Source organism: Cynoglossus semilaevis, chromosome 10, assembly GCF_000523025.1.
Source record: "Cynoglossus semilaevis isolate Cse_v1.0 chromosome 10, Cse_v1.0, whole genome shotgun sequence".
Classification (NCBI taxonomy): domain Eukaryota; kingdom Metazoa; phylum Chordata; class Actinopteri; order Pleuronectiformes; family Cynoglossidae; genus Cynoglossus; species Cynoglossus semilaevis.
The window spans coordinates 10,301,920-10,325,053 of NC_024316.1; the positions used below are offsets into that span (position 1 = coordinate 10,301,920).

At 40.6% G+C, this 23,134-nt stretch overlaps 1 protein-coding gene across 1 annotated transcript in view; it reads left to right on the top strand.

Annotated features, from left to right (window-relative positions):
- The first annotated feature begins 3,438 nt into the window (after positions 1 to 3,438).
- chl1a (cell adhesion molecule L1-like a) overlaps positions 3,439 to 23,134 on the top strand; it is a 50,936-nt gene continuing 31,240 nt past the window's right edge. The window contains exons 1-3 of the mRNA XM_017035971.2: positions 3,439 to 3,659; positions 22,222 to 22,370; positions 22,938 to 23,046. Coding sequence (XP_016891460.1) covers positions 22,289 to 22,370; positions 22,938 to 23,046 — 191 coding nt within the window. The 5' untranslated portion in view covers positions 3,439 to 3,659; positions 22,222 to 22,288. The remainder of the gene's footprint in view (positions 3,660 to 22,221; positions 22,371 to 22,937; positions 23,047 to 23,134) is intronic.

Here is a 23,134-nt window from a genome sequence, read left to right on the forward strand (position 1 = left end):
AGGAGAAAAAAAAAGACTTTTGAACAGGAAGAAATATCCAGCTGATCCAGACTCTGTGTTCAGCAAAGAGTGAGAGGAAAATGGGGGAGAAAGGAGGAGAAACAGTAAGAGAGAGAGAGAGAGAGAGAGAGAGAGAGTGTGTCAGGTAAGCTGTTAAATACAGTACACTACTTCCCAGAATTTCTGTTTTCCTTAATATTGAAGTACTTTGTCAACGCTGTTGTGTGTGCCAAACGGAACGCACAGCAACATGTTGCCATAGATGTGGAATTAAGGTGTGTTATATTTATCCTAGACAGGATGAAACATAAACAGACCAGACTGATTGCAGCAGGTTTGATAACACTGTATGAAGCATTGCTAACAACCACGGAGATTAACCTGGTGAATGTAATGGACACTTTTAGCATTATAGGATGATGGTGATGAGGAAAATTCTGCATGGTGGTATGACTGATGATTGAGCAGATAGTTTCAGTTAAGTAAGTCACAGTAAAAAGAAAAACAAAACAGAAAAACAACGGGCATGACGTTCTCGAAACAACCTCTGAATCAGGGGTGTCTTTTCCTTTGTGTACAGAAACTGCTTTGACGCTGCTTTTTCTCTCAGGTTCATAACTGCTTTTTTTAACATTTTTAAACTCTCTCACAGTCACACACACAGATCTCTACAGACCTTTTCAACCTTCCCTGTGAACGTTCAGTCCGAAAACAGAAGGCACCGAGAGGAATTTCTAGATTTTCACATTGAAAATGACATTGTTAGCTTCATTATGCCACGTTACAAAATCAATGTTTTACTAATCTCTAGAATCAATTCTTCATTAAAAAATATTTTATCATCAGCTTTCTCCCAGAAGCCAAGAAAATGCTAGCAAAAAAATAAACATAAACACATACAAAATGTATGTAACAGTTGTAACAGAAAAGCGTTTAATAAAAGTTTAATAAATTTGCTCTACAAATAATTCAAACTAAAAGATATCTTACAAAATATAAAAAAGTAATTCCCAAACTTAATGAGAGGCAATAAATAAATAAAGGCAAATACATGTACCTGACAATGTTCTGCTTATATTTGACGCTAACGTGCACTGAGGCACAACCAGTTCATTAACTTCAGAAGAACTGCGGTTTAACATAAATAAACCTGTGGAGATACATTTACTGACATGTCTGTCTGTCTGTTAACACTTAAAAAACACACAGTGTCAAAAGAGGTTTTAATTAGTCTCTTTGTGAAGTTTGAATTACAGCCAGGCTACAGGAAATCACTCGAAGCGTGGTTAGAAACTGAAACTGTGAAAACCCATATCTGGATTTTCCTGTGTGATGTCACTAGGGGGCATAGTGAGACTGCAGGAGGCACGACCTGCCGCTGGTGAACTATACATCCATTACCATGGCAACAAGACTTTCTCCACTTCTACATATGAGGTACATTTTTTGAATGATTTGTCTGGAGCTAAAAATATGACATGGATCAACGTCAACAATTACTGTTGGTTCTTTTGCGAGAAACAAGTTTGAAAACACTGCTGGAATAAAAAGTGGGTTTTCTTCTTCAGTTTTGGAGAAAACATGGTTTCTCCCTCTTACCACCAAAGTGCCTGTGTTCCTTCACACTGAGAGTAAAAACGTGACTTTGCAGGTGTTGTGAACAGGAATTCACAGATGTTATTTAACAGCGCTGAAATGCTGTGAGCTGCAGAGAACCACAGCTCCAGGTTCAAGATTACAGGTCAGAACAGCACAATGAGTTTCTAATGAGTGTAAATGTGTGCACTCGGAGTGGTGCCCTGGTGTCTTTCTCCGTACAGAGTCCAGGGCACATGTGTTCACCTCTGGTTTAAGTGCTAATTAGAATGCAAGACTCTTCTCTGTACAATGATGTCAAGACCTTGTGGGAACAGACGCCGCGAAAGTGAGGAACCCATTCATGTGGTCTGATTGTTTCATCCACTAATACAAAAACAAGCTAATTATTTCACTGCACTGGAGAAACTTGTTAGGTAAATTATTTTTAGAAGACTAATGAACAGGTTACATGTGTTTTATTTCTATTAGATTGTTAATGATCTGCATGTGTAACACCGGTGGACTATAAAGAGGCAGCCACTGGGATTCTTCTGTTGTGAATTATAATAAAGGTATATTCATATATATATATAATATACTTATTTTTAGATACTGAAGTTTCACGATAATAAGCTGCACTCTTGACTGCCAGGACTGTCACGAGTCTTTGGAGAAGTAACTGGCTCCTAAAGTAAGTCAGGCTCCTACAGTCCTCTATATGAATTACATACCATGATAAAACTGCCTGAGTCTAAAAATAGAAAGTGCTCCTGCCATCAACTGGCAGGTCTGAAATAATCATGGCTACATTTTTCTTTGTGTGGTAAATCAATTGTTTGCTTGTTTGTTGACAAAATAAAATAAATAAAATAAAGCCAAAAAAGTACTCTGTGCAAGATTTTGTGACATCTTGTGGTAAAGTGAGATATTACTGGATACATCTCAGGCTCTTGACATGGTCATCTTCTGGAGTGTAGTGGCTCGGGAAAACAAAACTAACATAATGGATGACAGGGGGCGCTAGATCACGATTTCGTTTTAGGCGAAAAAATGTCTACAGCCAACACTGCATTCTAGTATATAGAATATTGGATAACTCTCCGTTATTCTTAAATAATTAAATAATAATAAAATAAATACTGTTGGCTAATACAAAATGATTTCATTAATAACAATCTCATGCTGGAGGTGAGTATAAGGTACTAAAACAAATACACGTGACACTGTAGTGCTGTATGTTTGTATGTAAAGCACGTTTGTGTTGGGTTTACCTTTAGGATAATCACCCTCCACATACACTAGTTGAACTGGGAAATTCTTTCAGGTGAAACGATGATTCAACTGTGGCCCAGTGAAAATAATACACACGATGCAGTTCATTGTTGGTTAAGTGCTAATTGTGTTTGTCATCTCTGAGCGCTGATAGGACTCTGCTGCTGCGGCGCCACATGAACTGGGTGTGGAGGTATACTGTTCAAACACAGTGAAGGCAGGGTGTAAGCATTTTCTCCATGCCTGTCCACATTTCATGAATGCATTGTAAAGAGTGCAGCAACGTCTGCCTGTTTGTCCACATTTCCTGCTCATAACAGTGACGAAAACAGATCTAAAATCTGCATTATTATGAAGAAACAATCATGAAAATTGTGCCCAAGTGATGACTTTACCTTGACTGACAGCTGAGACCCTCTAAGAAATGTCTCCCCACGTTTTGTATGGGTTGTGCACTGGTTATAGTTCATGACAGCAGTCATTCCACACAGCCAGCTCCCAGAGTTACTGTGTGCCCTTTGACCCCTGTCGCTTCTAAAATAGAGGGACGACCTTGTGGTGACTTGAGTCATAGTCCCAGTTGTTGACTGCGCACTTTTGGTCGTCAGTCAAACACTCTGACGTGCTGGGCGGCACACAGAAAAAAAAAAGAAAAAAAGAAAGGCGACGCACTTCACTTGTTTTCCTGAAGGAGATGTGATGAAGTGTTTGCACACAGTCAGTGGTTACAGAGCGGACTTAATGTTGTCATCTCTCTGAGGCTGTCTCTCCTGAGGAACTTCTGTATAACTGTCTCTCTTGTCTGATGGGTGAGTTTGACTAATTCTTTCCATTTTTACCACCATGTTTGTGTTGTCTGTCAGGAAGGAGAGAGCTTTGATTTGAGCTGAACAGACTGTACTTAGTAAGTTAGTTGTTTTCTTGACAACAGAGACAAAAGGTCACTGTGGATAAAGATAAAGAACAACATGTAAAAGTTTCTGTTTTAGTCTGGTGGTCAACACTTTTCTTTTAGGATTTAAAAAAATATTCAGTGTGATTTTTGTTGTGGCAAGTGAGTGATTCCCAACCTCTGGGTTGGAATCCATATGAGGGCCACAGGGCATTCTTCTGGTCCTTATCTGCTTTTAGTTGGAAATAACTAGATGGTGAATTTTGATAATAATTCACAAGAATGACTAATGACTTGTTTACCAGCATACAGGCTTAGTGATTTGGTTAACTATAACATTGTTTTTTCATTTTCCCACAGTTAAACCTAAGGTTATGAAACCACATAAAGGCAGATTTTTATACAGAATTGTTTCAGTTATTATTAGTGTCATGTGTCATAACTATTTGTTTAGGATCATTGACATTTAACTGTTAATGTCACGAGGCTGTGTTGTCTGTAAGATACTGGATCCTCATTTAAAATACTTGAGAAACACAGCTATAAATCAAAAGACACGACGTTGCCTTCTGTCTGCGGTTCCTAACAGGAACATTATAGTTTGTGCTGATTTATCGTGAGACAGTTTCCCACGAGCTCAGGTAACATAAATACAACTAAGTATTAATTAGTGACACATTTTATGGATGTTTTTATCTCTTCCCACTGTAAATGTTTAGACGTCATCTGTTTTATGTACCTTAGCAGTGAGGATTGTATGGAATAAGTTGAAGATAAAGAGTTGTTTTTTTAACCACAAAACTCAAAGAAATGAGAGTGAGCGGTGATGGATGAGTTGCCCTGAGCATTGGCCACACTCGTTCCTGTGAAGCCCAACTATTCAAAGCCTGCGCAGCAGCTTTGTCAGAGTGAAGTGGGTCGAGGCTCTTTCTTTGTGTGTGACCCAACTTGACTGAAATGTGGTAATTGGGGAACCCTGGTGTCTGGGCTCCCTGCGGTGATGATGGGTGAGGGTTTTTATAAAATAATTCAAAGCTCAACCGGTTGACACATGAGAAACAGGTCAGCTTTTAATTTAGGGCCCTGACAAAAATACACTTCTGTGCTCGGTCAGGCGTGACGGCTCTTTCTTTTCCTCACATGAAAAAATGATGCCACAAATAATGATTTCACAGAGTTTTCCTTGATGCTATTGTAATCATTTCATTAGCATCGTGGGACTATGGCTAGAGGAGGTGTAGATTTGTTATGTCTAATTTGTTTATGTAATCACTCTTGATATTGCAATTGATGTCAATTCATTAGGAATGAAATAGACAGAAATTTGACAATCGGATGTTCCATTAAGAACAAGAAAATGAAACCTTCAGTAAAAAAAGAGGAATAAAATGTACTGGTAAGGTGAAGTGTTGAGTAATGCTGCAAAGAAACTCCAGCTATATATAGCTATTCAGATGTTTTCTTTTGTAACATGATCGTTTTTTGTTCCTTACAAAAAAGATGGAGTGCAGATATCTGTGTGACTTAAGCTGTAGTTGATGATGAGTAGAAATTGTTGCTTTTGGCAGATTTTCTACCACTAAGTTTGACTCGGTTTGTAATTTAAAATGGAGTAGGAAGTCTGCAAATACTACCATTATGGATAGGTATAGCATGAAATATGCTCAAAATTCACAATGCAACATGAGCCACTGTCTAGGTATGACTGTTTGACCTTTCAAGAGCGTAGTGTTGGACAAGTTTAGTTTTCCAGGCTGTTCAGTTTCTGTGACCCCAGAGTCCATTATCATGCTTCATTAAAGAAACAAGAAAGTGTTCAGTGTAACACACACACACACACACACACACACACACACACACATATATATATATATGTGTGTGTGTGTTAGTGTGAATGTCCATGGTCGACCCCACCCTTGTCTGATGACAACTGGGACTGCCCCCCCCCATGTACTGTAGGGCTGTAATTACACATTCATTTCTACCAAGCGTCATGTCCTGTCCCTAGAAGTTTAGTTGAACTGGTGATCAACTACAGTACTGGTACTGATGATCAACTACAGTACTGGTACTGATGATCAAATACAGTACTTGTACTGATGATCAACTACAGTACTGGTACTGATGATCAAATACAGTACTGGTACTGATGATCAAATACAGTACTGGTACTGATGATCAACTACAGTACTGGTACTGATGATCAAATACAGTACTTGTACTGATGATCAAATACAGTACTTGTACTGATGATCAAATACAGTACTGGTACTGATGATCAAATACAGTACTGGTACTGATGATCAAATACAGTGCTGGTACTCAGTTCATAGGTCATAGTTCTTACCAACAGTGAAAATACCTCCAGACCTTTGTCCTGTTATCTGTTCAAAATCATTCAGAATTCTGCTTTAAATTAATGGAAGATTTAACACAGATTCTTATGGTGCTTACCTATTGTGTTCTATTAGCTTCTCTCTATTGGATAAAGTCAGTATTGTGCAGATTGATTTCCACTTTCACATTTGGAGCTCGTGAGCACAGGGAGGCAAAGAAACGGGAATAAATTCTAAATGTCACATGCCGCGCGGTTTGCTTGCATGGGCCTCTCATGTCTAAATGGAAAATGACAGTGGATCCTCAGTGTAAATGTCATTATGCTCTGACACTGTGAAATGGAAATCAAAACTTTCCATGGCTAATAGCTCCCTGGTGGTAACGACGAGAAAACATGAATGTTAAAGTGGCCCAATAAACCACTTCCTCCCACTTTTTCAGAGGTTCCAGTCTGCGTCACCCTGCGACAGTTATATCCAGCATGTGTTGCCACATGTCAGGCATGCATGGTCTCCACCTACATGGTTTGCCTTCCTGAGAAAGAGAAGACATAATTACCTCTAGGCAACCTGGGTGACTGCATAATTGGAGCCTGTCAGAAAAGTTTTAAAAATATTCTCTCTGTGATGGAGCTGAAGATCCAACGCAGACTTCACACGAGTGACAACGAAGACGCTAACTTAGCTTAAAATAAACATCGTCATCATTGTTTAATCTGGTAGATAGGACGCTCATATAATGCACTGTTATTTTTAACCACACTGGTCGGATTTGAACTCCAGCCAAATGTGTGGTGACAGGCTGGGGTATAAGTTTAGCTGCTGTCAGCAAATGAGCGGCTCATTGTTATCCATTAGGGGCAGCCAGTCTAAGTGTAAGAGCCTTAACCAGGCAGGGAGTGAGTTTTCAGACAATTAATCGGTGGTGTGCTGGGAAGGTTTTGAATCCCGGCCAGTTATTTAAAAAAAAAAAAAAAAAACAGCAGTGTGGTGTTATCACGGCAACGAGGAATAGAAACTGCAGTAACTTCTCTCCCTGTAACAGGATTCTATATGAATACGTTGATTGACTTTAATCAAATCTGAAAACATCGCCAGTGAATACATTTATATGGTTGAATTTGTTGAAGAGAGACATCCGTAATTAGGAGAATTGACGTATTAGCAAAAAAGATGCAGAAACAAAAAACTAAATTAGAAAATGTCCTGGTATTAAGATCAACGTTTGATTTCAGCCTTGCAGTTATCTAATGAGCGTAAAGCAATTAAAACTGAAAAATCCTAAACTAGATTTTAAGAAAGGTGCTGTTTTTTTTTCAATGTTCTCACGTTGCAGACGTAACAACTAAGCACCTAAACTGCACGTTGTGGTCTCACGTTCATCACTTGGTCCAATTAAACTGTCATTAAAAGTTAAATGCAGTTTTAAAGCAAAGCCAGATATGACTGCAGAGACTACGGGGTGTTAAAGAAAGCATTTGTATGGATCAGGATTGATGCCATCGTTTAAGGACATGTTAAGGTCTTCAAGGTCACATGTCATATATTCTTTATTAATTCAAATCTAGATCATACGTGTCAAACTCAAGGCCCGGGGCCAAATGCGGCCCGCCAAGCCGTTTTGTGTGGCCCACAGGAGCTTAAAAAGCATTTACTGAAGTCCAAGCAACAGAGGTTCTTAACCTATGAAATTAAGAGTTTTCTTTACTACACAGCAATGAACAATATTTGTAGCTTGAATAAATAATAATCAACTGCAGAACCATTTTTTAGTCTGTTATGGAGTAGTTACATCTATACCAGTGCTCCCCAACCTTTTTTGTTCCAAGGACTCAGCCAGTTCACTGTGTCCCACTGTGGCCCGGTACCAGATGACCTATGGACTGGTACTGGGGGTTTGACACTCCTGGTCTAGACTAACCCAACGTTGGTACCACAAATCCACCTAATAATGTCTTGTGTGTGGCACATTTTATTGAGTTGGACCTGGTCACCCCAGGTGGACACCACATTAGACCCAGTGTCACACCTATTATGTCAGACATTCATGACCAGTATCACTCTACATCCACAAGGGTCCTGTGTTGTTGCCAAGCAACACAACTATACACGTCTAGAAAGAATCTATAAAAATAATATTCAACAGGACATGTGTGAATATATCAACTACACTCAACAGCTGTTATGAAATATTTCATACCCGTTATTAGATTATTTTATCATTGAAATCAGATTTTTTTTTTTCTGTCTGTGGTCGTCTCTCAGAAACCGGCACATAACAGAGGAGAGAAAAGAAGGTAAAGAGAGACTTTTACTGTTTGATAAAATACAACATTTGGCTGTAATTGTCTTCTTCCGTGCCATAAAAAGAACCAACAGAGTTCCTTCGCCCACTGCTATCTGTGTAATTTAATGATGCTCGGTTGACTTTGAATGGAAAATGACCCTGAAAGAGAAACAAAACGGACTGGCCGCTGAGGCGTGTGTTCGGTGGGGAAATTTACTGCTGCGCTCCGAGGACGACAGTCCACGCTGGAATGCTTGTGAAATATTTACGGGAGCCACTCACACGGCAACTTATCCCCAGTCAACACCGTGGCTTAAAATAGAGAGGTCACTGTCAGACACTGATTGTGTTTTCGGTGTGTCTGTCTTCGGCAGCGTCTGTCGACCGATTTGGTCTTTATCAAACTTTCAGCTGTTGCAGCATTAAGCTTGTGTCCCGCAGTACTGTCTTTTAGAAGGTTCTTAGCAAATCCTTCCAGTGCAGAGACCAACCACACTAGTTGCTATGGTGTCTGGCTCTCTGCCTCTTGGCTTTCTGGCCGTTCCTAACAACCGAGAGCAAAGGTCACACCCGCTCCAGCCGACAACTGCTTGGTGAAATCAACGCCTCGCGCGGGGGGCACAAATAACTTTGCACCCTGTCTGGAACTGACGGCTCTCTGTGAGCAGAGAGGAGAAGGAGATGATCTGGTTTTTGAGGTCGGTCACGTCTGCTGTCCTCAGACTGCCTCCACCTCCCGGTGCTGCACTCTCAGGAGCTTTTCCACGAGTTCAATTGACAATAGGCTGCATTCCATCTAAGAGAGTGAGTAACATGCTCTGCTGGCACTTCAAGAACCCTTGGCGGCATTCATCTGCACTCATGCTTTTGAAAACAGTGCCCTCACTGTGAGGACCCCTGGTTCGGGGCTCTCACTTTGAGACAGAAGTACAGAAATAAAATGTGACATATGCATCACATTGCCTTGTTGTCAGTGACAGTGTGTAGCTCTCATCAGACGAGGAAGTAAACACGCTCTCAGTGTGTCGTCGACCCTGAGTGATTTCTCAATGGATCACTGCTCGCTCTGTTTTGTTTTGGTCCTGCGAAGTAAGAAGTGGAAGCACTTTAGGGGAGTTCAAAATCAGGCCATCATCACCGAGCCTGACTGTACTGTAGATTACCGCCTGTGTGTGTGTGTTTGTGTGTGTGTGTGTGTGTATGAATACACATGCGCGGGCGAAGACTGCTGCGTCTCTGACAAGCATAAAGAATTTCTCCGTGACGCAGAGTTTCCATGTTCTTACATGTTCCAGCTCTTTGAGGATCATCTGTGTGAGCAACAGCAGATAACCAGGCTGTGTGGGAAACCGCTGAAAACATTTCACTTTCAATCACACTGTAGAGGGTTCGATAAATCCTAGGTGTTTATCTGTACCTGAAAACCTCAGACTTAATAGTTCTGTTAATCAATTATATGGGTTTAGAAGGGAGCGTCACCAGTTCAGTTTCAAATAGTGAAATACAGTTCGATTCTCACACGTTCTTTCTGTTGACCTTGAAGGATTAACATTAACATTAGTTTGACTTCAAACGGAGCTGTGTGTGTGTGTGTGTGTGTGTGTGTGTGTGTGTATAAACACTTCTTATTCCTCCCACATTTCCAGACATGCTACCTTGTTGTTGTTTGAGTCTTTCTCTCCAGCCTGTCAGCTTTTACCACTTAACAAACATATAACAGAATAACAAGCAGATTTGTCCTTTTTTTTTATGAATCTGGCTGTTGTTCAAAAACCTCCATCTGTCAATGCTTGAAAAAAGAAAAAACAAACAAAAAAAAACTTATTAGTCTGAGTTTTCTTGTGTGTTTGGCCGATTCCTCTGTTTGCTGACATTCAGGTCCTCAGGTCCCCGTCCTGCGGTTCTGCTCATATTCCTGTTTACATAACAAAACTCTTGTCTGACCGGCTAGATAGAATGTCAATAACATACTTTCAAAAAAAAACAAACTATCTCCTGTCGTGTCTAGCGATATTTTAGCGACATGGATGTAAAACAAACATTGTGTGTTCTGTACTCAATGCTTTGTTTGTTTGGCGGTGGACAGAACTGGAACTGCACCATATGTATGTATGTACAGTATGCGTTTAACAATCCTGTTGTTAATGTGATTGGTAGAAATGTCACATTATAAAAAATATGCAGTTTTTTATGCTTTTTTTAATATGCCAGTGACCCAATTCCATATAACAACACACGTCATATTTCTCCTCCAAACTGATATAGTTTTGATTATATAATTTCATCTAATATCCAAAAGGCCAGCTCCCCATCTCTAGCACACCATGAGCAGCTTAACTTCGACCCTGTCGTCACCATGGTGCCATGAATGGAGCTCATCTGCCGCTGATACCTGTGACAATGGGCTCTGTATTAAACGACTGCTGGAATTTGATTCATGTGCTAATGACTTGAATTCCCATGGTTCAGCCTCTCCTGTGCCACAGATATATTACCCTTGAACATCTCTGTCGCCAACTTCTCACCTACTGTATTCTTTGCCTCTCACGCACTCCCTCTTGGGTTCACAACCTTTTTTTTTACAGTACTGTTACATAAGGTCTTTGATGGTGAATTGAAATGAATTTTTCTTGTGAAAGGTTTTAAAGAGAGCTGGCGAGTATTCAAGGGACTGAAGAAGTCATTGAAATGAAACTAGTATCGGTGGCTGTTGGTATTGATTTTTATTCTTTTATTTTCAATCTATTATGTTTAATAAAGTTGAAAACATCATAGTTAAGAGGTGGACTATTTGTTGACTTTAGCCTAACACACAATTGACCGTGAATCGCCGACTATAAAAAAAGTTTGGGGGATAAACGACTGTATGTTAAAGTGAAAGTCACTAGATGGCAGCATTGCAGCTCATTCAATTAATCTCACACTCATACAGTGGTTTGTATAGATAAATATATAAATATAACCAGGCCTATATCGGTATCGGTTGATATCGGAATCTGAAAGTGTATGGACAATATTGCATATTGGATGTCGACAAAAAGTTAATATCGGACATGCCAAGTTACTGCCAAAGTTGTAAAATCCAATAGACCTGCTTAAAACAACAGAGGTATAAAAAGCAGGTTATTTAGTTAGGTGTCCCTAATATATTGGCCGCTATCGAATAACATCAGTGTTTGTCAATTTACATTCTCATAGAGAGAAAAAAAGAATGTTTCATGTTAGTATCAGCACTGTCAACTTAGATTCTGTTGTTGTACTTTGTTTTTGCACTTGTTTTTGTTAATTATCTGCCCCAGTCTTTTAATAATCTTCCCCAAACCATGGCAGAACAATATAATTATGGATAATCACACCTGCCGGGGGATACTGCAGCTCCTGATTTACTGTACAGCACCTCTGGGCGATAGTTGGCTTTGAACGTGACTGACTTTAGCCTGCCAACATTTTTGGTATCTGTTGAAACATACCCTGATCACTGTTGTCACTTGTTATATGGCCCATATGTTTGTGCAGCGAGGAATTGTCAAGCAGCTAGCCGTGTGCAGAGGGATCCAGTCCATCATGTCATTCAGAACATTTTGCTTTTCTCCAGTCTGGCACTCTCCTCTATACACCAGCTCCCAAACTTCCGGTCCAACACAGAGGAACTCCTAAAACACTCCTTAATGGCTCCTTTCAATTAGACGCACAGACCAGAACAAACACTTTTATTCATTGGCCTCCAGAAATGCAAATGAGGCGAGGCCTTGACACTTTCACAGGGACTGGTCCATCATGGGCCTATCGTGTCACAGCACGATCCTGGGCGGTACTGACTCCCGTGGCAGTCATGCTAACTGTACGTTACACCCTCCCAGAACCACTCAAGTGTCAAAAACTAGTTTGGAATTAACGGGAAACAGGAAGTTGGTGTTTTCCACCTCAGAAAAAAACACCTTCATGCATCAATACCTTCTCGCCTGCACAACAGGAAGAGGCTACCTGTGAGCACATGGGAGCCTGTGAACGGAGTGCAGTGCTGAGAACTGCCACTCACTAATCTGTCCTCTAATCTCCACTCCTGTGCTTTAAGTCACAGCAGGCCACTCCACTCCACACTTCTCCAAGACTGCACCCCCCACTTTGGCACATCACCTCTGTTCAGCAGTGCTGCCTGTTCCTGTGTACTTTCAATTCACTGTGTATCTGTTCATGAAAGAATTCAAAGGGCTTTTATGTTAGTATGAACTCAAGGCATCAGGTTGTTTCCGCATATTTAACCTGTGAGTATCATTCATTTTAATACATCCAATGAGGACGCTGAAAATATTTTTGTCATGCAGTCAATGTTATTCATTATGTATTATTATGAAACAATCAATGGTGACAGAAGGGCAGGGATGTTATTAGAGAACCAGAAAAGAAAAACAGAATTATATTGAGAAAGGTGCATAGATGCTCATTTATCAGTGTGTTATATACAATATATCAACATAAGAAAAAACACAGAGATGTAAACAAAATTGCACTTCTGGAGAACTCTGAGTAAACAATCTTAGATGTAAGCACTGGTGTGTAGTAGTCTCAACCAATGGGGCGGGGCTACAATTGAGCACTGACATTTTTATTTGAAATCACATCCAGCTGACGAGGTCAAAGAAACCCAGTCACTGTAGAGTCAGAAGTATCACTTTTTTCGCTTTTAAAGCAAATGTATGCAGATATTTGGAATTCATCTAATTGTCTGTCTCGGTCCAAAATATGTCACATAATATAGTCCAGTTTTCAGTCGACAACTCCCTTTTGTCCTTTTTATTTTCTTGGTCTCTAAGTCTAAACGCTGTTCCTTCCTTACTACTGCGTCGTGATTCTTCGTGAGAGCCTGCAGTTGATGAGTAATAGCTCTTAAAGAACACGGTGTGTGACTCACGAGTCTCATTCTTGGGACATGTTGCAGCAAATGCTCCAAAAGCGATTTACTGCCAGTTCATCGTGAGCAGGTGAATAAGACAGGAGTTTCTCTAATTTTCTCCCACAAGTGTGGGGGAAAACACTGAAGACAGTTTTCACTTAGTGATTGTCATTAATGAACAGCCTGACTCCTCTGCTCTCCTCTTCGTCTGTCTGGGAGTGTTACCCATGTGTAAGTACTTGCACGTTGAGTAAGACCACTTATGTATTTTGAAAGGTGTGGTATGTTTTAATCTGCTCAGATTATGAATGGATTTTCCCTAAGACTCTCTTCATCCTGGGCAGCAGATGTTAGAGTGGGCGGATTAGGGCTTCATCCTTTTTCCGTCGTCTTTGAGCAGAAACTGCAGGTGCTGCAGACAGACTCACAACATTTTTTTTTCCCAGCAAATGCTCAGTTTTCTTCTCCGTTCCCTCAGTAGAGATGATGTTAAAGGAAAACTGCAGACTTTTTTGGAATGTTTGAAAAGCAGGGTGGGAGAGGACGTGTGGTAGAGGGAGTGTGTGTGTGTGTGTGTGTGTGTGTGTGTTAGTGTGTGCTACAAGATCAGACAGGTCTTACGCTGATGCTGGGCCTCATAACTTTGTGTGTCTGAGCTCTGTGGAGATGAATGTTAATCCCAGGGATTTAACAACAGCTGTTATTTCTAAACAACATAAAATGACATTTTCACAACATGTCATTAAGTCCGTGGAGGTTTCTGTAACTTGATGGGTGGCTGCCGTCAGGTGGTTCTCTTCCTCCCACTTAGAAGGAAAATAATGAGATGAAAGGGTTAACGTGTGTCAACAGCTGTATTGATCGCGGGCCTCACTGTGCACGCTGATGGAGATTTTACGACGTCAGTAAATGGACTTATCGAGGTCCGCACGCTGCTGCTTTGAACTCATATGTGCTGTTAATAATGTTACAGAGAGTGTGTTCAATCCATTTATAAAGAGTCCAGTCATTATATAAAAAATAATAAATACCCAGAGCCACGTATGAGAAGTCGGCTCTTCATTATGGTCTAGAGGGAAAGCTGGTAACAAGTGGAATTTAAAAAGCCTTATTTCAGTCAGTGTCTCATGTTTCTGTCACTGGTCCATTTATAGGTCTCTTACACTGTACGAATAACAAACCAATAATAACTACAAAAAAATAAATAATAATAACAACGTTTTTGCAATGCTAATGATAATGGTTGTAACATTAGTTTGTGTCATATGAGCAGCCAGCCAATGCAGCTTAACGTCCAGGTCGAACATCAAAGGTTGGGTTTTTGTTGTATGTTCTATAAAATCTGATATGACATCAAACATGAGTAAGAAGCATCTTTATAGGTGTACTTGCTAATGACGTGTACTGACAATGACAGTTCTCTAGGTTTGGGTTTCAATACATATGCAGTGCACTGGAAGGCATGGTTATATACTGTATTATACTGTAATATACTGCCACAGCTCTGTAGGACAGGAGGTATGTGTCAGTTCAACCCAAGCCTCAGTCAGGACACTCACTGTGGTAGGAAATGATAACAATCAGTTTAATGTTATTTCCATTAACAGACCGTAATGTATTTCTATCCAAACGAAAATAAATATTTCTGTATTAAACCAAAGGTCTGACACCGTTATAACAGTAGATATTCAACTGATGACTAAATAGATAAAACTAATGATAAATATAATTAAACATTTTGCATAGCTATCGCCACAAGCTGAACAGAAAGTGAGCAGAGCTTTTACACCAAGAGCGTCGCCACAAGCTGAACAGAAAGTGAGCACATTTAAACCAAGAGCACCAAGAGCACATTTAAAATGAAATGCTGGACAATCTGAAACAATTTTTCTTGTATTTGCTGAGATTTTTTCAACTCAACTAAATCACATTAGAGCCCCGAGATTATCCTGTAAACGAATTACCAGATTATCTTTAAGCACGGAGGACAGCGCTGCACGCTCAGCTGTCCCACTACAACTGGAAGGTGGAAGGCGTGCGGAAGGTACAGATGCGACCTCACTACAGCTGGTGATTAAGGAAGGAAGCTGAGTTTGACGGCATGTCCCCGCCCTCTCTGTCTTTAGGCTTCTTGGGTTTGCATATATGGGTTCCCTACATGAACGTCTCCCACTTGAGGTAGCACTCTGTGATGATTCATGTTGTTGTTGTTGTTTTTTTTCTCTCGAGCGGATAAGAAATGTTTTACGTGTTTTTGTTATGTTCTCATGTCCTTCCAACTTCAAAGGTATGGCTTTAACAGCATGTCAGTGGACCACGTGCCGGGTTATAGCATGTATTTAGAGGTGACTCTCACTGTGTCATCCTGCACAGCAGCGTGTGCCGCTGAACATGTAACCTTTAAAGAATTTAAAACACAGGCAGCATTTGTGAGTTGAAGAGAAAAGTATAAAACAACCATCAAACTCAAAAAACTGTTGATGTATTGTTTGAAGGTGTGTGTCCACCAGAGTGTGGTGGAATGTTTGAAATTCACCGTGAGTTACTACAGTGTTTGCCCTGAAGTGTGACTTGGCTAAGTCTCTGTACATAATACTGGAAGCACAGGTTTGATGTGGAGGCAGTTCAAGTGTTTTACGTGAATTCCAGTCACAGATGATTGCTGGTTTGTGGATGAGCTCGAGGGGGAGTGAGACACACACTGGTTACTACACCCACATGTGATGTCATGTGAAGTCTGACCTGAAAGGTGCGGAACTTTTCTTTTTTACTTTTTACAGCAATGTGCTCAAATTTGTGGTTAAAGACATGTTGTGTTGCTATGGACTGTTTAACTTCAGGAGACATGGATGAGAGCGCTGATGTGACGTGAGTCAACACCTACATGATGATTTGTGTAACGATGTTGTGGATGACTGTGAACAGAGACTCAGAGTCTCAGAACTTTTGGTCAAACCTGTAATTTAAACTAAACACAGTACATAATTAATGTGGACTGGGATTTTTGTAATGTCTTTGCGTTAAATATTTATGTTTACCTTTAAGCGAGATAAAAAGTGGTCCAAACTGGGTTTAAATCAGTTTGTCCACTTTACTCTACTGTAATGGAAATACGGGAAGAAAATTCTCGTGGGAAATCCACCAGCATGAATATAACTTATTTATTTTGGCTGAATTTAGGTTTCATTTTACTTGACCTGCATTTGACTCAAGTGTCACTATAACTAATTGTTTGAAGGCGTCCTCTCTGTTTGTTCTACACTGTTGTTGATGCCAACAACATTTTCCCATGCGGTCCAGGTGTGTTCCATGTTTTATTCTGCTCTGTCACATTACTATTAAATCCATTACAGTATACACTCATACAAATGTATGCAGTCCTGCATCAATGGTATGTGGGACCCATGTCCCATAAAAGGCAGTCAATAATTCATGTTAGTGACATGTAACCCAGCCATCGAAGGGTTCACCTCACAAATATGTCAGGCTGCTTGTTCAGTAAGGTTATAATTAAAGCTTTTGTGTCGCATTTAGACTTCATATCCGGTTCTCCAAATTCAGCTACAAGGTCACATAACTTCATGCACTCAACATCGAAACCTGGTTCCTGCAGCGACAGGAGTGTGGATCTAGGAAACTGGACTTGTCAGTTCTGCAGTGAAGAAGACTCTTACGGTACAGAAGAAGTGACACGGCGCCTCGGAGAAAAACAACCAAGTGAAATGAGTTCATTTGCTTAGATCCACACTCCTGGGAGTCTGTGAACTGAAAGGCTGTGAATCTTCATTAAAGGTGCAATGCAATAAAACATGAAAAAAGGAAGTCGTACCGAAACCGTTGACTTTCAGCGGGTCACTATGTCAGATAGTCAAGCAATGTAGACATGTGTCATTGTTCTGGAATGCCATAGGGTTATGTGACACTCGTGACACTTACTGTATGTTGCTTTAAAAATTATTTAACACCGGAATGTATTAGGTTGGAAGAAGGTTACTTTTTTTCCCCCAAGGCTTTCTTTTTTAATTTGCCCATGTGTATGTTCAGTTTCTTCGGTATTGTATGAGAGAATTCACACACAAATGATCTAAGTGTGATCTTATCTGGCTAATTATGTGGCAGTGAAGGTTTTGACAGTTTGTTGTGAAAGGTATGTTGTAATTACTGTGCATTTGTTAGCGTTGGATGCAGACAGACAGGCAGGCAGACAAACAAAAATAAACGTCTTGTAATTATCCAAAAAAAACCCCAGAGGCAAAGGAGGAAATGCACTGTGACAAAGAAAGGGGGCGGAGCTGCTTTTCTGTTAGTCACTGCAGTGAAGTGTGATAACCTGGGTAACAACAAGCTTTGTGCTTCTCACCTCATCTAATCATGAACCATCCATCCATCTATCCATCCATCCATCCATCAACCCACCCAACCATCCTTCCATCCATCCATCAACCCACCCAACCATCCGTCCATCCATCCAGCCATACATATTTATATCCAATAAGTAAAGGATATAAAGTTACAAATCAGTGTAGTCACCACAAAAAGGATCATTTGATACTCGCTAGCTTTCGTATGCAGTCCCTGCAGTTGCTCTGTCCCCCTCTGTCCCCCTCTGTCCCCCTTTGACAAGAGTAAAAGGTGGTGAGCTGCCTGTGCTCTAACCCCTTTCCATATCAACATAAAGGGTAAAAATGTACAAAAAGTGCTGACTGGGTGTGTATGTTTACACAGCGCCCCCCTCGCTTGTTTGATCACGTTACAGCTATAGATCTCGCCTTACTCTATTCCTTTATGCAGATGACCCAGTATTTACATCACTTGTCAGTGAGTAAACCTGCGTCTGTGTTTGACTGTTCCTCGAGGGCCATTTGTTTCCTGTGTGTTGAAATAAGACCCTGTCACCTGTGGTACTTTTGACTACACTCTACTGCTGAGTGGTTTTTGAGTTTTTCTGCTCTGTTTGTGACTTTGGGCTGAAGTCCGAGTGACTTAGCGCTTCAGAAATGGCTTTGTTTCTTGCATAGCAACTTATATACTTCAGTTAGTATTTCATTTATTGTACCTGAATAGATTTTTTTGGAGCATTATCCAAAAGTAGGCCATAATAACTCCAGTAAACGCCATTTCATTGGCTGACGTCATCTAAACTTGTACGTTCATATATCGAGGTTCCGCGTTGATATGAATGTCAACTCATTTTATGCTTATTGGATGATCCTACTGATGACTGCCAACACGACTTCTGTTCATTAGCCCTCTAATTGCTCTAGGAAATGGACAAAAGCGGTAAATGTGTCTCTAAAACTACCTATAGTAGAGGTTGCTGCCTTCATGCTCAATATTAAACAAGTCCTATTGAGAGGATTACAAATATATAACGCTGAATAACTGCACATAAAAGTGGCAATTGGGTTGATGGAACAGCCTATGGAGGAATTCAGAATAGAATGAATAACTCTGATAAGAGACGGCTCGCACAATAGGAACACATTCAAAAAGAAATAAAGCTGAATGAATGTCCTTCCATTAAAAACTGCTGGACTATTTCAGCCATTTTCCCCCCAGGCCTCTGTATCTATATCAGGACCCTGAAGCAATGCATTTAAATGAAGGTACACTTAGAGAAAAGCTCCACGTCTCTGAGATAAAATGACTTGCCACACTTTTCAGCGGAGCTAAAACACATTGCATCGATATAACTGAGAGAGGTGTGTGGTAAATGTCTGTGCCAGGTTTGTAGAGGGCAGGATGGAAGAAAAAAACCCACAATGTTAGAGATAATAAAGGGAAGAGAAAAAGAAAGAGAGATGGTAGAAGCCTGTACTTCCTCTCCGCCCAGTCTTTAATGTTCACCCAGAAGCCCTGCAGTGCCGGCTTTGTCCCAGAGACTTACAGAGGCGATCTGCCATGAGAGAGCAAGTGAGAGGCTTTAGAGACATATGTCACTTCCCCGAGTTTCCCTGTCGCTTCTTTAGCCGGCTGAGTGGAGGGGTGGGCAGGGAGGCGTGTCTGTGCACCTAAACGTGAGGTTGTGGAGGAAGGACATGACAGAGTGATGGCTCTGAAAGAGTTGTTGGAATGATTTCTGAACCTTTTCTTTGACTTTTCTTGTGCAGCTGCCTCAAAACTCTGCTAGAGATGGAACTGACATGAAGGAAGTTGTAAGTATTGGCTAAAATAAAGAGGTTACTCTTCTACATTAAGGATTGGTTTCTGGACCTGGTGTTTGTTGATTTAAGTTTAAGTCACAGGAATGCAGTTTAGAAACTACATGCGGTGTGTGTTGGCAAAGATTAGGCGTGCAGTAGTCACACTCTCTCCGTGCCGTGGCAAATGTAATCTCTACATATCTGTGGCTGTAATCTGCCATGTGTTCAGGGAACTGAGCTGAGCCTACCAAAACAAATGCTTTGTTGGCTGTTTATGTAGTGACTGCACCTGAGTTTGTGCTGAGTTTTGTTGCGCTGGCTTTGTTTGACCTTCCATTAAAGCGTGTGTGTGAATATTCCAAAAACTGCCAAAACACTGAGCTGTGCACCAGGCACTGGATTACCGGCTGGTGAAGGAATGTTGCATGTCTTGAAGTTGGGTTTTCTTCAAAGACCTAGTTTACTAAGGTTACATTGTTTACATTTTAACTCTAGATTTCAATCTTAATATTCTGAGTTGTTGTTTAAAGTCTTTAATGCACGTCTTGCATTGGTCTCAGGTCTTGCAGCAGGCCCAAACTGATCTGACTTTTTTAGTCTTTTTTCAGTAGTGTGTTGTAGTACTACTACTGGCCAACAGGCCACTATAGTGATTAGCTAAATCAACTATTCAAGGTCCATCTGAAAGCCACCATCATAAGATACTGTTGTAAAAACAGTATTTGTACATTTTTACTTTAAATAAAGAAGTTTTCCACGAGGGTTTTAAACCCCTACTGGACCTGCAGAGGTACTGCAGGGGCTTTTAAATTTAAGTATGTCACTACATGAGTATTGTAGGAACAGCGTTGTTCATACATTAGAGTGGCACTGATAGCATCCTTTTTGTTTACTATAAGATTATAATTTAACTTGAATGACTGATGATTCTCATGTTGATGGAAAACGTTGACGTAGCTTTGGTATCAGTACCAAGACACGTCAGTAACCTGGCCATCCTTTTAACTGTACCTTGCACATTTGCAATACTCAGGGGTCCCTGCTCCCCCTCTCTATAAGTGTGGGGGTCCCTCTACTGTTTTATTGTATTTAAGAGCAAAGGATGTAAAAACTACAATGTGGTGGTTGCCTGATTTTCATTTCCTTTTACTGACAAAAATGGTAAAAATCACAGCTTTGTGATGCATTGTTTTGCTCAGTTGTTCAAACTCGGGGTCTTCTCAGTTCAGCCAAGCTGAGAGTCGAGATGTCAGTTCTGGGATATAACAGTATTAACAGTTGTAATGTTCTGTGATATGCATTTCACACATCAGGGTTTTCAAAACAATCTTGTCATAAGCCAACCCTGCCAAGCCTCTAGGCCAAGGGGTGGGGTGGGAAAAATGGTTGGCCCACGGAGCTTTAAAATGTGACTGGCAGTTCAGTTCAGTATTGGTTGGATGGAAAATGATTGATGAAATAATGTAAAAAAAAAAAGTTCAAGAATAAACCTAGACTTTGGTCTAGACTTTTAGTGGCATCAACAGAAATTACAGGTTACACGCTGGATTATAAAGCCCAGCAGACACAAGGGTTTATTTCCTTATGTCCAGTTTATTGTTAATATAAAACCTGTCCTGCTACTGGGCCCAGGGTTAATCAAATTGAAATCAAACTAAAATTATTTCTAAAATTAAAACATTAAAGATAATAAAATAACATAAAAATTACATTTTAAAATATTTTTTCACTCTAGTATTTAATGACATTTAATTACAAAATCTCCTAAGAATATTGGGTTTGCAGATGAGGTCATACATTTCTCTGTGTTGTGTGAGTATCTGCAAAAGTGTGTTCCACACGGAAGTCAACAGTTTACAGCTCCACAGAAAGCTGTCATGGAAATCTAAGGTAGCACATTTATTCAGTGGACTACTGTTCATGCATGTTGAATATGCAGTAATACCTGTGTATTCTCCTGGTTTGTGGAACCAGTTCTACTGTAATCTAAAATGTACTCTGTGATATTCACTCTGTTGTTCTTTGCCACTCTGGTATTTTAAGCACAGAGTCAGACTGCAGGACTTCACTGCTTCCACTCTCCCTGATAGCACGATAAGCTGGAAGGTGAACCTGTTTGGCACTGCCTGTGCTGCTTCAATCTTCACTGCCCCGTGAGAACTAAGCCGTGAAATACAGTCGGACTTGGACCAATTTATCGTCGGCCTGCATAGATCTGGAGATTGTATAGCAGACACAGCCTCAGCATGTGTACCGGCGCCAAGTTTGTAGAAGGCATGCGGTAGAAACCATACCATCACCTGACAGTTGTTAGATCCCAGGTACTGAGGTACCAGCTCTCTCACATAGTACAGGTGACCCGTATCTGGTCGGCCCCTCCGTTTAAGGCAGTACTTCTCAAATAGTGGGGCAGGGGTGAGGGGTGAGGGGCTTCTAATGGAATATGGCACGCTGGACATAGGTGTACCACTGCTGTAATGCTTGACTGATAACAAGCCTCCAGTCACTAGGTGGCAGCAACTCATACAGTGGTTTGTACAGATTAAATATTGTGTTCTCAATAGCATTTCATGTAGTTCAGGGGTGTTTGTTGGGTAAGGGGTGAGTGAAAACATTTCTGTCCCCAAAGGGGTGCAGGACAGATAATTAAGAACCACTGGTTTAAGGGGTTAGGAGCCGTAGCTCTCTGGTAGGTACTGTCCACCTCTCACAGTGGTCCTCAATGGTTTCTATAGGTCTGCTTAGGCCCATGGCTGTTTACCAGGTAATTTTCTAACCCTGCTGTTTTTATCTCTTCCTGGTCCTCTGTGTCTCACCAGTTTCAAGTAACACCAGCTGATCACCGCACTTTACTGACCACTGCTGTCACTAACTAGTGCAAGGGGGATGAGGCTGACGGGGACCCTGCAGCTGGCTCTGCTCCTGGCCCTGACCTACAGAGCAGTGGGCCTCAGTATCCCTCTGGAAGGTAGTAACTCACAATGAATCACCTATTAATCATAACATTTTCAGAAATTTTGCACTTTAAGTTTTGACACTAGGATTGTTTACGTCTTTTGTGTCCTTTAGGGTAAAACATAAAATGCCGTATAGCGCGTAATAAAAGAGCACTTTTCCTGTAGGATTTAAGTCTGTTATGTGAACACAGTTCTCTGGAGGAATTAGCCTGACTGTAACAGTTAGTTTGTAAAATGACCTTCGTCCTCATCCTCAGCCTTCTTCCATGCCTGAATATAAATGTTGATAGCTTAAGTTTCAACAATAACAATCCCTCGCTTAAAGTAAATTGTTTGAGCTTCAGCCGTTCAGGTTTCTTTGTTTAGAGTTTGAAGTATTTGCTTTGTACTCCTGGTCTGCTGTTTAAGCTCTCTGTCTGTTCAAGAACCCCTTAATTGTCTATGGTGTTCTACATTATTGGCACACAACATACTGTATATATATATAAATCAGGGGCGGAATAGAGACTAAGAACAACAAATATGTTCAACCTCATAACAAGTGTTTTTTGTGTGGTGTTTCTTTCTTGACCTTATAGTGGAGCAGCCTCCGACCATAATAAATCACACATCAGGTCCCATCATCGCACTTCCATTTGACAATTTTATCACAATCAGGTGTGAAGCAAAGGGCAACCCACCCCCTGAGTAAGTGGCATCAACACAGAGCCATATTGTAGAGATTGAAAAAAAAAAATCAATGTCACAAAAATGAAATGTTACAAAAAGCATCTTT